At 40.3% G+C, this 17571-nt stretch overlaps 1 protein-coding gene across 1 annotated transcript in view; it reads right to left on the bottom strand.

Moving 5' to 3' along the window:
• Positions 1–17268, bottom strand: part of pde4d (phosphodiesterase 4D, cAMP-specific) — a 185473-nt gene extending 168205 nt beyond the window's left edge. The window contains exon 1 of the mRNA XM_034234814.1: positions 17210–17268. Within this exon, the coding sequence (XP_034090705.1) occupies positions 17210–17254 (45 nt within the window). The 5' untranslated portion in view covers positions 17255–17268. The remainder of the gene's footprint in view (positions 1–17209) is intronic.
• Between the last annotated feature and the right edge of the window lie 303 nt (positions 17269–17571).

Genomic DNA, 17571 nt, shown 5'->3' with positions numbered 1-17571 from the left:
AATTTCAAAAGTATGTTTTTAACAGTTGATTACCCTGAACTTTAAGTATAATTCAACTGAAAAACCTATTTAAAAAATAAATAAAATCGTTTTATTTCGATTATGTTGTTTTCATAATCGTTGCAAGCCAAAATCGTAATTGCGAATAAAATATGATTAATTGAGCAGCCCTAGCTCAAAGTGCACCAGATTGATGCATTTAACTTCAACAATCTTCCTGGGGGTTTGGCTAAATGATGCACTGCGTGCTAATAGAACCGTCCTTAGGGCAGCAGAGCGGAAATGGTGGAAATCCAAACACCGTGACGACCTCCTAACCTATCAAGCTCTCCTCTCCTCTTTCTCTGCTTCGATCTCTCAGGCAAAAAGCACTTTCTTTCAAGATAAGATCCAATCTTCCTATTCCAATCCTAAAAAACTATTTTCCATCTTCTCCACCCTCTTGGACCCTCCAAAAGCTCCTCCCCCCTCCTCACTTCTGTCAAGCGACTTTGTTACCCACTTTGAAAAAAAGGTTGATGATATTCGCTCTTCTTTTTCTGACTCACCTTTACTCACCGCTGGGTCACCAGACCCTCCTTCCACCAACACACTTACCTCCTTTTCTCCTCTCTCCAAGTGAGGTTCTTACCCTCATTACCTCTGCCCGCCCTACCACCTGTCCTCTGGACCCTATCCCTTCAAACCTCCCTCAGACTATCGCTCCTGACATTCTACCGTTTCTCACCCATTTCATCAACACTTCTCTAACTTCTGGTCACTTTCCAAACAGTCTCAAGGAGGCAAGAGTAAACCCTCTCCTAAAGAAACCCACTCTCAACCCGTCTGATGTTATAAACTACAGGCCTGTCTCTCTCCTCCCGTTCCTGTCTAAATCACTTGAACGCGCTGTCTTTAAACAACTCTCCTGTTATCTCAATCAGAACAACCTTCTGGATCCGCACCAGTCTGGTTTCAAGGCAGGTCACTCCACAGAAACTGCTCTCATTGCTGTCACGGAGGAACTGCACACTGCCAAAACTGCATCCCTCTCCTCTGTCATCATCCTGTTGGACCTGTCTGCTGCATTCGACACGGTGAATCATCCGATCCTCCTTCGCACTCTCCAAAAACTTGGAGTTTCAGGCTCTGCACTTTCCCTCCTCACCTCATACCTGAAAGACCATACCTACAGGGTGACTTGGAGAGGGTCTGAGTCCGACCCTTGTCAATTAACTACAGGGGTCCCTCAGGGCTCTGTTCTTGGTCCCCTCCTCTTCTCCCTGTACACAAACTCGCTCGGATCAGTCATTAGCCCGCATGGTTTTTCTTACCACTGCTACGCTGATGACACCCAATTAATTCTGTCCTTTCCCCGCTCAGTGACCCAGGTCGTCGCACGCATCTCTGCTTGTCTAGCTGACATCTCTCAGTGGATGTCTGCTCATCACCTCAAACTCAACCTTGACAAGACTGAGCTGCTCTTCCTTCCGGGAAAAGATTGTCCCACTCTTGACCTAACAATCAACATCGGCACCTCAGTTGTTTCCCCGACTCAGACTGCAAGGAATCTGGGTGTGACCCTAGATAACAACCTGTCCTTCACTGCAAACATCGCTGCTACAACCCGTTGCTGCAGATACACGCTTTACAACATCAGGAAGATACGTCCCCAGCTGACTCAGAAAGCAACTCAGGTTCTGGTCCAGGCTCTCGTCATCTCACGCCTAGACTACTGCAACTCCCTCCTGGCTGGTCTACCTGCATGTGCCATCCGACCTCTGCAGCTCATCCAGAATGCAGCGGCTCGTCTGGTCTTCAACCTTCCTAAATTTTCCCACACTACTCCGCTCCTACGCTCGCTTCACTGGCTTCCGGTAACTGCTAGAATCCACTTCAAGACACTGGTACTTGCTTACCATGCTGCGAATGGATCTGGCCCTTCGTACATCCAGGACATGGTTAAACCGTACACCCCAGCGTGTGCACTACGCTCTGCATCAGCCAAACGACTCGCTGCGCCCTCGCTGCGCCCTCGCTGCGAGGGGGACCCAAGTTCCCATCGGCGAAAACACCTGGGTTTGCTGTCCTGGCTCCAGGATGGTGGAATGAGCTCCCCATTGACATCAGGACGGCAGATAGCTTGCACATCTTCCGGCGCAAACTGAAAACTCATCTCTTTCGACTCCACTTCGAGCGATAGAACTATTAACGAAGCACTTTTATACTAATAAAGGACTGGCTTTTCTAAAGCCAGTTGAGTAGCACTTGAAATGTTTTTGCTCTATGAAACCTGATGTACTTTTATGATTCTGTTTTCTTCAAGTTATATTTTGTTGGACGAACGCACTTATTGTAAGTCGCTTTGGATAAAAGCGTCAGCTAAATGCAATGTAATGTAATGTAATGTAATGTAATGGGTGCATGGCCCCGGACCCTGCCTAGAGGATGTGACGTCCACCACCAAATAAAGCAGGTTAAAATAATTAAATTGCATACATTTTATTTTAGTAAACACTGAAAACGGGTCCCACAGACCCAAACAGCACTCAAAGGTTAAAGGTAGCATATAATAATGTTAAAATGTGCTAAATATATACACTGCAATAAAACAAAAAGAGGAGTACAAGTAGCTCACGACTTGTTTTATTTTTTGAAAGTAGCCCTCATCCTAAAAAAGGTTGGAGACCCCTGTTATAGAATGATACATTTGACAATTTTAAGCTTGGCCTACCATTTTATTGGAGCGATGAGGAACAGGAGGGGCTTGAAGAGGCCCACCTGTTCAAAGTGGGGGATGACAGAAAAAGTTTGAGAACCACTGTCTTACAGTGATACAGGGTACTGATGTTACATTACACTTGCACTTCATACGATGCACCACTTTCCTTCTATTAAATCCCTCAAGGAATAATGTAAGCACTTCAATTCATTAGTGCTTGCTTTTTGTATTTAAATTGATTGTATGAACGTACATACGTCACTAAAAGCATTAAGAGCAGAATATTCAGAGTAGTATAGAGCGTCTTCACCTTCTTCTTAATTTTTCCTTTACAGAGTCCAAATGAAAGATGTAAGGACTACTAATGTTTGATCTATAAAGTTCTTGACATCTGAGGAAAGTAAAATAATAACGTTTAAATAATAAATAGATTCCCTAAAGAAAAACAAACAAAGAGAAGAATAAAAGGGTAAAATATCTTATTTTTGTCACATCTAAGAGAATGCAGAAAGTACAAAGGATAGGACAGCAGACTGTGTGTGTGTGTGTGTGTGTGTGTGTGTGTGTGTGTGTGTGTGTGTGTGTGTGTGTGTGTGTGTGTGTGTGTGTGTGTGTGTGTGTGTGTGTGTGTGTGTGTGTGTGTGTGTGTGTGTGTGTGTGTGTGTGTGTCCTTGATATGTGTGTTTGTGTGCGTGTTTTCCCACTGTAGATTATACACACAGTCCTTCATTTTCAATCACTTGTGCTGTCTCTCCTAATGACTGAAGTGGCACTTTATGATAAGTGGGATCAGTGAAAGGTTAATTGGTCTGCTGTGACTCTTCTGTGTTCTCTGTGAACTTTATGTGCAATCCATTGGTGGTCTGTTTGGTGGGTCAGATCTTGTGAAATAAGCAGCCTTTTTAAAACATTCTTCGATTTTTTTTGTGAAAACGTAAAGGTCAATAAATTTGGTTATTTTAATTTGTAGTCAGTTATCAAAATAACCATTTGTTTCACCCCATCAATCTAACATGACATTATGAAATGTAAATGAACAGTTGTGGCAGATTTACTAACTGTTATTCACAGTTATCATGGAACATTGTATATTATTGTATGGACAGTTTTGCATGCTGAAATAACAGCTTTAACGTCATTATCAGCTGTAGCCACTAGCTAGCTTATTAGCATGAGCTCTGTATGTTAGCACATCAACATAAAATACAATAACAAGCTTTTTTCTGCTTAGGGTTGTAGCATTTGATCAACAAACATAAGGCCTCTCTGTTCACCCCCCAACGTTCCATTTTCAAGCTCCATCACTAGATCAGACTGTCACATGGGAATCAGCTGTTAAAATCCCACCATCGCATGATTTATGAATTAAGTATTATCAATTAGACCAATTTTCAGCAAACAGGAAGCCATTCCTTTTTCATAAACTGCATTTTTCATTAGAACCTTTGTTGTTGACCTTTCGAGAGATTACAATGGCACCAACATTGGTCTGTTGTCGGCCTTTTTGTTTTTCTATGAGCTCACAGTGAAGACAACATCTGGACAGCCCCTCAACCCTGTCAGCTCTTTTTCTTATAAAATAATTGTCACCATATAAAAAAGGTGAAATCATCCAGATGCACAACATGTGTCAACGCTTCTCTCCTTCGCTGCATATTTCTTTATCTTTCTGCAGCTTGTATCAATGACACCATCTACCGAGCTGAGAGGCATTCCCCCACTTCCTCTGTTAAATCATTACCATTTCACACTCCAAAGCTACAGACACTAAATCAAGATCCATGTTAAGATGTTCCAAATAACAGGTGTATTAATACTGGATCAGCTGAAAGGTCCACAACATCCCTTCAGAATTAAACTGAGCATGGGGGATTTGCCGTAAGCTACTTGACAAAAAACCTTTGATAATGAAATGCTTCAAGTGTTCTATTAAAGAAATGCACCATCATCCCATCAAGCCAGGGGACAACCTGCACTTTACTCAATATGTGCAACCCTTCATTGTCAGTGTCATTATCAGTGTTGGGACTAACGCGTTACTGTAACGCCGTTGTTTTTGGCAGTAACTAGTACTCTAACGCATTACTTTTTTAATTCAGCAACTCAGTTACCGTTACTACATGGTGCGTTACTCCGTTAGTTTTTTTTATATAGTCAACAGCCAGGCGAACAGAGATGATAACTGTACTTAAGTACAGTACTTGAGTAAATGTACTTAGATACTTCCTGTGTCACATGCGGAGACGGGCTGTGGGCGTGTTTGTGTTGTTTACTTACGGCGGCGGAGCTCAAGTCTAGTTTCTCCACCTGGAGATATTCTCACTATTTCACTTTTGTCGAGCACAAAGAAAAGAAAGTTTCTGTTAAATGTAAGTTGTGTCCTGGCGGGTCAAAGATCTTATCTACTGCCCAAACCAGTAATTCAAATCTCTTAAAACAAATGCAAAAACAACATGCTGGGACGAAGCTAGTAGCTAAGACCACAGAGACTCAGCCGACGCCACTCCACCTCCACCTAAGCAACAGCGGTTGGATTTTAACCAAGGGACTGCTAGCCAGGGAAAAGTCGATAAAGCCATTGCACGGTATGTTGTAGAACACATGCAGGCTATTGCTACAGTGGAGTCACCCGCTTTCAGGGAGCTAGTTTGCATGATACCATGTCCGGGCGGCACACGGCATATGGGACGGAAAACTTTTTCCAACTACCTGGAGAAAGAATATACAAAAATGGAAAGCCAGCTAATATCGATGCAATCCAGATTGCATATAATGCATGTCAAGTAGATCAACAGGTTGTATTATTCTCCAATGCAATAACAGTACTGAAATGAAGGCTATAAGGGCATTAATGGGAGCCCTTTTTTCAAGTAACTAAAACGTAACTTTTCACAGTAACGCATTACTTTTTGGTGTAAGTAGCTAGTAAAGTAACTGAGTTACTTTTGAAATGAAGTAACTAGTAATGGTAACTAGTTACTGGTTTTCAGTAACTACAGTAGCACAACACTGGTCGCTATTAATCTCTTTGCTATGATTGATTTTTATCTGAAAATGAATCTTAAATGGATTCTGGGTAAAGCCAGAGGCAACATGAGAAGTGACTGGGATCAAAGTTAACACAAGCAAAGAAAGGGAAGAGAGAAAGAGAGGAGATGAAAAGGATAAAGATTGCTATTGGAGGAGGAGCAGTAAATCACCTGGTTGAAAAAACAATTTAGTCCTTCCATTTATCTGATGGTACACAGGCCGCTCTCTGCTTCCTGGAAGACCATACTACATTCTACATGCTAGAAACGAAGGAGAAAGAAGGTTTATGTGTAAAGCGCACATATTTTCTATATAGTATGTCTATTTTATTTATATGTCTAATAAGTCTTTATATTTTAAACGCACACTTATATGTATCATTTTAGCAAGTTTTTATATTGTCCTGTTCCTGTAAGCCAGTACAACGAAATTTTGTTTTAATAGTACACTCTGTGTCTTGTTGAAATGACAATAAATTATGTCTAAGTAAGTCTAAGTTTAATCTACAACCATACCTCCAAAGCCTGAATTGTCTTTCAAGGAAACACTTCTGTATGCAGCATAATGAATATAGGCAAATGTGATAACCTCGACTCAAGTTACCGTGCAATCATAGGTTTGCTTGGCACATTCCATCTTTTTGAAAGGGTTGCCTCAACAACAGAGGTTCATTTATCGCTCCATGCTGAGAGCTACTGCTATTTACTGCTATGGGTGTGTGTTTTTACTGCTTGATTTAATTGTTTACTTAGATATAAAACACAGTGACCTATGGGCTGATACAAATTAACTCAGTTCATCTCCTTCAGTACACAGTGCTCACAGCTTCACAGCAGATTTATCAGGGGATAAAGGAAAAAATGGGTGGTTTGTTGGGCACATTGTTTAGCTTCACTCCTCTTCTTGCCTTGGATCCACATTATGAATAATTCCATAGAAATAACAAGGTCATATGGACTTTACAAGTGCATTTATATTTCAAACCTATAGGTAACATAATACTTCTATGGGTTTACAGCTCGAGCAAAAATAACATTAAATAATGAGGTGATTGAGATATTTTCTACTGCGCACTGTAGACAATAATGTTTTTACTGAAAGTGGTAGTCAGTGGCCTAGTGATTCTCGGAAGGTCTTTATTCTCCATCAGTGATCGGCAAACCTTAGTTTCATCACACATTCACTGTGAGAAACACAGTGGTCATGCAGCTTCACAACATGTGGCAGTAATGCAGAATTCAAACCTTCTTGTGTTATTTACCTTCCATTGTGTGGGATATCAAACACCTCCATCTGCTACTGTAGGTGTCTGCTGCTTGTGTTATATGCTAATTGACTTTCTATCCTTAGAATAGAAAGCATTATGCATACATTAAGGCATGAGATTCCCCCCCCCCCCCCCATTTCTATCTCAAGTAATGCCGTCTTACATTTCCATCCACGTTTGCCTCACCCCTATGGCTGTACAATTGTTAACATGTTAATTTCTATATAGCCTGCCTTAATGTTTCTCAAAAGGTGGGAAAAAACATCCTGTGTTGCAGCATGATAGCAGAATATGTGAGTTTGTTAAGGCAAAACAAACACAGAGGACATTATAGTAACACATAGCCGCTTGTGTCCAGATTATCTCAGCAGGGGAAAGCAAGTGACAAAAATGACACATACAGTAAGAAAAGATTAAAACTAGCAGGACAGCTGATCAGGAAGTAACAATGGTGCACTGAAGTGTCAAATTCGTGGAGAGGGAGATGAATCAATTTGTTTCAAAGGCCCCCCCCCCTTGTAGCCTGAAGCGAGAAGACATTTCTGGCAGGGACTTGGACTCGGCTTCTGACACAACTCTGTGATGCACTGGTCTGTGCAACACATAGCGATGAAATACCCTGGAGGCGCCCTAAATCAAAGCAAGGGGGAAACATTTGAAGCAGATTCAGAAAGAAACGCTGGATAACACTGGCTAATGTACTAATTTATTAACACCACCATTATTCTTATTTTTCCACATCAGTGCAAAGGTTCAGGGTCATTGTGCTGTTATATAGAAGGAAATAAAGTGAAGTCTACTTGCATTGTTTTCTATCTTCCCGCAGTAAACGTGCTCCTTAACATATAATAAAGCATCAATGTATGGCTTGATGTGTAATAGCCAAGCGAGAGAGAAACATACCATGTGTCATGCATGAATAAATCAAGCTAAACTCGGACAGGATGGCAGATTTGTCTCTCCATGAATCCTCCATATCGACCTTTCCCAGGCAGAGTTCACACACCACTCTTCATGCATCAGGGCCACATCCACACTTAGCACGCTGCCAAACACCTTATGCAAGATTAATCACACTTTAAACGTAGTCAACAGGCTGTGAAATGAGAACGGTGAGCGGGTGGTAATGTTTCTTTGCACAAGGTGTGGCAAGATAAATAAATATTGAATACTGCTTGCTCCACGGCGCTAGCAGTAAGCAGGTGTAGGCCTACCCGCTGATCTGTCTGCACTTGATGAACCGCCTTCACAGCCAAATCTGAAGAAGTGCCCCTACAATGTTAATCATGGAAAAGCAAGGTGCTTCTCATCGAGGTGGTATGAAGATTTTCTCTGGGTGGAATACAGGGACGCGCTTTTCTGTAAAATGTGCAGACATTTCCCCAGCAGGAGCTGAAGGTGCATTTACGAGGGATGGATATGTAGACTGGAAGCACCTGCGTAACTCGTCAGAGAGACATAAAAAAAGCGAGGATCACTGGAAGTCCATGAGCACACTCTAAAAACGAATTCAGGCGACCTTTCACCTCCACTTAATTAAATGCATGGTTGCAAGATAAAAATGTGAGTTAATTGATTTAGATAAACATTTTAAGTTGTGTTGACGTAATAATGTTGGTAATTACATCAACTTAATATTGTGTGTAATTTGAACTTTGATTTATGCGTTAATTGAATTAAAACAAAATTCAAGTTGTAGTAAGTAATGCAATTGGCTTGATAACTTAATTGTTCTACACCTTGAGTTAAGGATTTCAAGTCCACTCCCACTTAACATGCCTGGACAAGTTCCAACAGTTAAGACAAATAGAAATATACAAAGGACATTTTAAGGTGAGTGTCATCTCTTGTCATTCAAATACAGTAGATAGCCTTGTAGTTGCACTGTATAGGCAAATTGCTGTTTGACCAAAATTAGCAGCCTTTGAACTGTGAATAGTTCTGTGAGAGGATACAAAGTAGTAGAGGCTACTGTGAGAGTACAAATACTTTGGTTACTTTTGTGATATCTCTTTTTATTCAAAATGAATCTCGTGAAGCAGATCAAGGACATGCTTCTTGAGGTAGGATCGTTATTTAGAGTTGTCATTGAAATGCAAGTTGTTGGCAGTCACCCATTCAGAATATATTCATTTAGGTCATTTCTCTTTTTTTCCTTTTTGAAAAATAGCACAATACAATTGAAGTACGCAGAGAACTATAGCCATCCGCTGCCTTGTCGTGTACCTTGGAGAAAAGGAAGAGGACCTTTTCAAGGAGTTTAGCGACGTAATTAAACATCTTGAAATAATATAAAATCCACGGACACAGTGTTTTTAACACAGGACAAAAGCACTGCTCTCTGTCAGTTACATTTTGAAGCATATTGCACTTTTGGCCACACCCCAATCAATAATATCTTAGCAACGTTCAGCATGGATAGCTGTTGACAGCAATGGCATGGGAAAAGGATTGTGCAACATTTGAAAAGTGGCTTCTGCTCTTCTCTTAACCAGTTCACATATTGTATGGAACCTGCAAAAAATATGAGAAGGGACACTAAAACTTGCACGGTTGTGATTGACTAAATCTGTCCACATGCATTTAAACACTAGGCAAAGTACTCACAAGCACCTCTGTGTGTCTTCAGGACCACATTGCCATGACGACACACACATGCAGACTCAATAGGTGAAAACAATACCAGCGTTGCTTTAGCAGCTGGTAATAATGGCTCTGAATTAGCTAAGAGTGACAGTTTAAAAAGAATGCAGACCTAATTCATTATCTCTTATGCGCTAACCTATTATTTAATGTGCTTCAAAAGGACATGAATATCGCCTTCATCAGTGACCGGTCCACCCCAGGATCTGACCATACGATGGCAACCATCGTGGTCGAGGGAAACAAATGAATGAGCAAGCATTCTGCGTTAAATGTGTTCATACTGTTTAAAATAATGACTGTCGGCAGTGCAAACATCTTTGTTACATCTTTTGTAAAATGGATGTGTGTGATCTGCAGATTGGTGGCCATTGAGAGTTTGTTTCTGTAGTTTTACAAAAACTTTACTGATTTTACATATTTGGCACTGGTTTTAAATATGCAAAGGCCTCTAACTTCGTTGTGATGGCAGCATTTATTTGCTGTGTCCCCATGTCCCATGGTAATATGGCTAATGTGTTTATTTATTATTTGTCGGGCCATTTTTTTTTTTTTCAAGATTTAAATGAAGCTCAGCGCAAGTTCTTTCAGGAAGACTGGGTGTACATACATTCACTCCGCAGCTGCATATAATCAGCTCATCACAGGCGTTCTCTTTAACCTATTATATTTCACCTCATTCTCCAGCAGCCAATCAACGTGCTGCAGCCCAACTATAAAATGGTTCTCCTCTCTCCTGCAGTCAGCTGTGATTTCAGGTGTTCATGCACCTTATGGCATGTGTCAATAAATGTTCAAACTAAATGAATTCTCTCCTGATTGAAACATCATGTGTTGAAATAAACAACTGCAGTTCAAAATAAAAAGTGAATTGCCTAATATTTTTGTTGTGGAATCAATTAATTTCTTTCTTTAAAGGCAAAAACATGAAAAAGCTAAGTAAAAAAACTATTGAATACAATATATTTGGAGCAACTTCATTTATAAATGGTTGTCAACTTAAAAATGTGTGTTCACAATGATGGTAATTAAGTACATACAACTTAAAATTCCTTTTAAATCATGTGGTAAAACTAGTCGGAACAACTTAATCTTTTGAGTAATCAACTTCAAAACTTGTGTTTATAATACCAATTATTAAGTAAGTGGTAATTAAAAACACCTCTGATTGTAGAGGAAAAGCCTTCTCTCCTAACTCAAATAACTTTCTTGCTTTAAGACAATTTCATTAGAAGTTGTCTTAACTCAATAAACATCGATGCAAACTGTTGCGTTGATTTTCTTTGTTGAGCCAAGGCATTTGTTTTTAGAGTGCAGGTTTGAATGCTACAACCTATTGTTGCTGTTACCTAGAGCAATAAAATAGTTACCTAACGATTGTAAATAACCCAATTTATGTTCTGTGAAACTGAAAAGGATATTACATTGTTTTTGTTACTTTTGTTGCAGTTGTATATATGTCTTAAATGTAATTTAGGTTAACTTCCTGTTTTATTTAGATGCCTTTATTTTGAAGGTGAGTTTACGCTGTTGAGATACGGAGAAAGTAAAGGATAAAGTTTATGTTTAAGTTTAGCACCCCCCGAAGAGGCACAAGGTTGGTATTAACTATAATATAAAAATGTGGGTTTTGTCCTAATTCGTTTGTAGGCTATGCTGTTTTGTAGCTTTGCTGTCTGTTTACAGTTAACATTGCTAAAGTGATTCTAATACGGATGGAGCCTAAATGTATTTGTTATTTGTATGTCTTTATAGCTCTTATATTATTATGATATTGGAGATTTCAATAAATTCCTATCATCAGTCAAGTTTTCGACCATTATTCGGAGGGAAATGCTACAACAATGCTTGGCAATGGGCATTATTATATATGCTTAGTATTACTAACTTAAAGTCATTTTTCCCCCTGGAAAAAGCTGGCCCACCCTATTTTATACAGGCCGGCCCTAAAGTACATTTCTGCCTACGCTACTGGCCTGTCAACCTATGTGCGTGGATTGGCCTTTGAGTGCAGCCTCCCAACAGACAACAGAACAGACACACAGACCCTAACAAGTGGACCAGATAAATAAAAGTAATTTGCACTGTCGAGTTTTGGCAGGCTTGAGAGGGAAAACACATATAATTTCCCTGAGTGCCTGAGTTTGTCCTCATTGTATGGAGCTGCCTTCTAATCTCATCACATGATTTTAATATGCAGTAGATTGCTCCACTGTCTCATAAATAAATAAGCAGGCAGATAAGCAGTGGCTACAAAAGAATCAACATTGTTTGCACTGAGCATGTCAATTCAGAGATAAGAATACTGCCCAAGTTTATGCTAGAAATAACGGTTGATTTGTATGATCCAGTCAAATGTTAATTTGAGTGAAAAATTAGGAGCCCTTTCCCCCTGATATATTTAAAAAGACATCCTTACAATACTGTATAATATAAGTGGTACATTTCTTTAAATGGCGCCTTCAAATCCTGAAGGGCTTTCCAAGTGTACACAGCCAGAGCAGGGGCTTTTGTGGAATGATCATCACAAAACCGTACTTTAAAAATGTGTCTGTGTGAGAGGTTAGTGAAAAGGAGGTGTGTGGCGCAGTGGATAGAGCCTTGGTGTTGGGATCAGGGGGTCACAGGTTCAAACCCCACTCCAGTCAGCATGTCGTTGTGTCCCTGGGCAAGACACTTCACCCCAAATTGCTCCTGTGGGGATTGCCCACATATTGAGTATGTAAGTCGCTTTGGATAAAAGCGTCTAACAAGTGACATGTAATGTAATTATACAAATCGTTATGTGTTGTCCGAGTCCCTATCCTTCGTCCATTTTTCTTTATTTGATCTCCTGCAGCTGTCTCATGTCCTGCTCATCCTTCTGTCACTTTTCCGCTTCTGTAATAACGTTCCCCTCCTCTGATCCTGTTCAATCTAATTTCCCTGCTCTTTTCATTTAATATCTTGTCATCCACTTCCCCTCTTATCATCCAGCCAGCCTTCACCTGTATGTGCTGAGTGTCAACTGGCTTTACTGGTGATTCACTTGATTTTAAATGATCAAATACTTCAAGCACAGTGGCGGCTGGTGGAAAATATTTTAGGTGGGGCTGTGGAAATGGTGACCAAACAATACTAGGGGGGTCCGGGGAGATGCTCCCCTGGTAAAAAAAAATTGAGAAAAGACCCCTTAAATTATGACTTCTGGTGATGTTAGAGGGGGGGGGGGGTCCTGATCTGAAACCACTAGACCTAGACTCATCAAATCTGGACTGGATTATCCCACAGAGGCTAAAGATTCTTTATAACACAGTTTCAGATTTGTGTAACCTTTATTCTATTTGTGAAAATACAAACACAGGTGGAAGGCTGAGGTTGCTGCAGCAGGCCAGGATCAGAATCAGAGAGTGAACCTCCCAGCTGGGCAAGCCTTTATGCCTTCTTGTATTTTCCACAAATAGAATAAAGGTTTCACAAATCTGAAACTGTGTTATAAAGAATCTTTAGCCTCCATGGGATAATCTAGTCCAGATTTGATGAGTCTAGGTCTAGTGGTTTTAGATCAGGACCTGGTCTAATGTGGTCTAGATTTTTTTAAAAGCAGCAAAATCTCCCTTTTTGTATTTTCACAAATAGAATTAAGGTTTCACAAATCTCAAACTGTGTTATAAAGAATCTTTAGACTCTCTGGGATAATCCAGTCCAGATTTGATGAGTCTTGGTCTAGTGGTTTCAGATCAGGACCTGGTCTAATGTGGTCTACATGTGAAAAAAGCACTGAAATCTCCCTTGTTTGTATTTTCACAAATAGAATAAAGGTTTCACAAATCTCAAACTGGGTTATAAATAATCTTTAGACTCTCTGGGATAATCCAGTCCAAATAAATCGGCTATGCAGCGATTTAAGAGGTTCAAACACGGAGGATTGTTTGCTCAGCGCTGTAAATTAAATGTCCCTTAACTTTACCCTTAACTGCCGAATCGGATGCTCTGAATCGGAAGCCAACTTCGGCGTCGTCTTTTTTCCCCCGTTTTTTTTCTCACGAAACTGTGTCTCAGGGCTTCTTAAAATGTAATAGACTATTCATGTGTCCTACTCATTTAACGGGAAGAAACTCAGCTAATTGATGATATGAACCATGTTTACCGAAACAAAACACAAGTCTCACAGGTATAACGCACTCTAGGTATAAATCAATCGATATACTTATCGGATATGCACAAACAAGCTTAGCTAACAAGCTGAGATTCCACAGATTCTAGATATATAAGTATCATCACTGAGCGATCACAGGACCTAGCTTTAGGTAGCAAAACACAGAGATATGCTCACCTTTTGCTGTTATTCTGATCAAAAACGAGAAAAACACGACTGAAGGTTAATCCATAGGTTAATCCAATGTGTCTGTCATTTTGAAAAAATTATTGATAATCCATAATTCCATTTTTATGTCAAAAACTGAGTTTTCATAATAGCTGATGATAGCTTCCAGAGTGTATGACTTCCTGTTTTGTCTCCTTGGATACGAGTCCAAACAACTCACAGACTGCACCGGCGCTGACGTAGGCGCCCCTGTGACCGTCAGATTTGACGACGCTGATTGGCTGAAATTATGTTTTGGCGGCATAGTTTAAAGATAGCAACAGTTGGCTTCTGCTGCACTCGCTGCACTCTCGTCTGGGCGCTGTGCATAGCGCCCAGACGAGAGAGGGTAATGATACACGGGCAAGGCCAGGCAGGAAACATGTGATTTATCAGTAACTTTAGACATCGTAACACAATTTTAAACGAGATTTTATTGTAGATTATACATTTTACTGATACCAATTATATAATATTTACCCTGTTTATTAAAAAAAAAAAATGTAATATAATTTTTATATTATAATTTTTTTAATATATATTTTTTTTATTTTTTAATGTGGGAAGAGGGGGGGCGGCGCCCCTAGCGCCCCTATGGGCCGGCCGCCACTGTTCAAGCACATTCTAAATCCGGCTCCTCCTCCCACTTTGCACTCTTCCCATTCATTAAAACCTTAACCATCATTGGCGTCACATCCCACCGTTTGTCCTCTCATTCAGAAGCTACTCTCCCTATCCTCAAGGCCAGAGAGGACCCAGCACACTGCCTGGATGCTTCCCTACTGGGCTCTAATTGGCCATCAAGATGTGTGCGGGAAGGAGACTGAGCGGCGCTTGGCCCACTTCTATTCCCTCATCACATTCACAGGGCCACAGACACACATGCGTAACCATGGTGATGCTGATAAGGTGACTCATGACTATTCATCAATGGCGCTGCCTGATTGGACAGCCCCCGAGAGCCTTGCGAAACATATTCATCAGTGCAGCCTGTGTCCCTGCTCTACCTCGATATGCCCCTCAGGATGATGAGGGAGCATCTCTGCTGCTCTCAGTTTGTTTTTCACATGACTTCTCTTCTTAACCTCGCCCCCCCCCTTAACCTCTTCTCCTCTCTCTAATTAGCTGACCGTTGTTAATGTCCCAACCATTTCCCCTCGCAAAGTCCCTTCTCTTCTCTGCCCTCGTGCCCTGCTATGTTCATTGTTCCTTATTTAACGAAGGCATTTAGAAAAGGCAAATCGGACATGAATTATTTCTCATCACAACCAAACTCATACTGCTGCTCGCTCACAAGTCCCGCTCTCTCCATCGAGAAAACATAACAAAAATTATATTTGTTCCCTGGGAGATGTTTTAGGTAATGTGCAGTTGTGTAATAAAAAAAAAACATTGCCATCTCAATGACACAAAATGTGAATCATCAATCGGTTTTGTTCCATTATCTGTGGTTTTATTTCATTCTAAAGGTCATTTTGTTCCTGGTTTTCCTGTAAACATGTATGCACCGCCTTTTAATATTGTGCCAATGTGACTACATGCTTTTTGTTTTACTATAATATTACGCATCAGTTTGAGCAGTTTATCTTGCCGGCAATCATGTCTTTTGATTTTTTTTTATAATGGTGACCTCTGGCTTAAGCATTTCCCCACAGGAGATACACAGCAATTCAAACTTTCTGAATTTGAAATTACAGTTTACAGTAGATTACTGTTCAATAAACACTGTTCAATACAACACAGGTGTAGTGCATTTGTATCCCATGAGTCTTCGGCAGTGGTACATACAAACTGTAGAACTTCATGCCAAGACAAAGTGGAAATGTGTGGACAGCAGTAATGACTGTAATGGCCATTTTGACATCTTTCTCGATGACTCACGCAAAAATGTCATTTTCTGCTATGCTGAAATAAGTATTTTCAAGGGAAATGCTCCATCTGCATACTCAATGTATTTCATCTCTAATGTCAGCCAATTTAAAATACTTGCAAACTGGCTGTACGTTTGCATTTAAATTCAAGGTCAAGAACCAAGGACTCTGATTGGATATCGTATTGAGACATGGGGGATAAGCCTGTCTGCTGATGCTCTATCCCAGCTCCAGCTCGAGTTCAACCCAGCAGCTCTGATCTCTCTAGTTGTTTAAGATTTCCAGGAACCTGCCTATATAATCCAGATGGATAGTGGTGGGTGATCTACAGCTTGCACACAACCCCGACAACATCGTGTGAGAACACACACACAGTCCCTTAGATGTGTAGCTGCTGTGGGGGATGGGTCATGTAGGAGATATGCAATGGAAAAAAATACCAGTTTAAACTAGCGTGAAAAAAAATAGCACAGCTGACTGTACTGGATAATAGCATGACAGAATAAATCACCACAACCACAGTGTGTGTGTGTGTGTGTGTGTGTGTGTGTGTGTGTGTGTGTGTGGTGTGTGTGTTGTGTGTGTTTGTGTGTGGTGTGTGGTGTGTGTGTGTGTGTGTGTGGTGTGTGTGTGTGTGTGTGTGTGTGTGTGTGTGTGTGTGTGTGTGTGTGTGTGTGTGTGTGTGTATTTCGTGCTATAGACTAAATAGATTTCACCTGAAATATTTAGCTAAGAGTTCTTTTTTAAACACAATTTAACCGTTTCTATAGTAAATGTTAATCTACCTGATGTTGCCCAGCTACAGTATGACCCCTGTTGAAAATGTATTGTTTACAATGACTACCATGGATATGACTCTTTATGCTTTATCATCACCATTTATATCGGTGCAATCAATGTGTAAACAATTAAATAAATTCCAGGAGGACAAGATTCTTTATACAGATAGCAGCTTAATTTAACTCACAAAAAGCAGCAGATTGATGCAGAATAAAAATAAAGATGTAGGCCATAATGAATGAGTAATTGTAATAGTAGTTGTGATCCTAAAGTAGACTGAAGTAATCGTGATTACGTTTTTTCCATAACAGATCAGTCATGATTTGCACTCAAATCAATTCAATTAATTCTTACTTATCCGGAGGTGTACATGCAATTGCAAATGTAAAATATCTCATTCCAAATTTGAATCTCACATTTCCTAAATGTGCCACGTTTGGGTTTTCTAACCATATCACCATGGTGTAAAAACGGTGTTCCCAACAAGGTTGGGAGTAATGTAAAGATGAAAAGATAAAAGGATGTACTGTAAGGAGGAAAATAAAAGACAAAGAGAAGCTGTGTTCACTTACATTGTCCTGCTGGCTGTCGTCCCCGGACCGGTCATTCTTTTGCATGGTGCGTGCCACCTCTGAAAATGGACAGGTTTTAGTCACATACATACACACAAAGAAATATCAAGATAATACTTTTGTGAGTTGGACGCCCATCTCAACCCACCCCCAAACTGTGCATGTCAACTTTCAAGAGCAAATCAAACAGATTGGTTACTTTGAGAAAGTAAATGTTTTACTCAATGAGAAATCCAATACCGCTTTATACACTGTAAAGGGTTGGTACGTGTGTGGAACAATCCTGAGGAAGTTCAAAGAAATAAGAAAACAACTTCTGGTTTGGTTTGATTGAAACACATACAGAAAGTCTATTTATGTTT

Source organism: Gymnodraco acuticeps, unplaced genomic scaffold (genome assembly GCF_902827175.1).
Source record: "Gymnodraco acuticeps unplaced genomic scaffold, fGymAcu1.1, whole genome shotgun sequence".
NCBI classification, from domain to species: Eukaryota; Metazoa; Chordata; class Actinopteri; order Perciformes; family Bathydraconidae; genus Gymnodraco; species Gymnodraco acuticeps.
The sequence above is the reverse complement of the archived record's forward strand: the minus strand, read 5'-3'. Positions and strand labels throughout refer to the sequence as shown.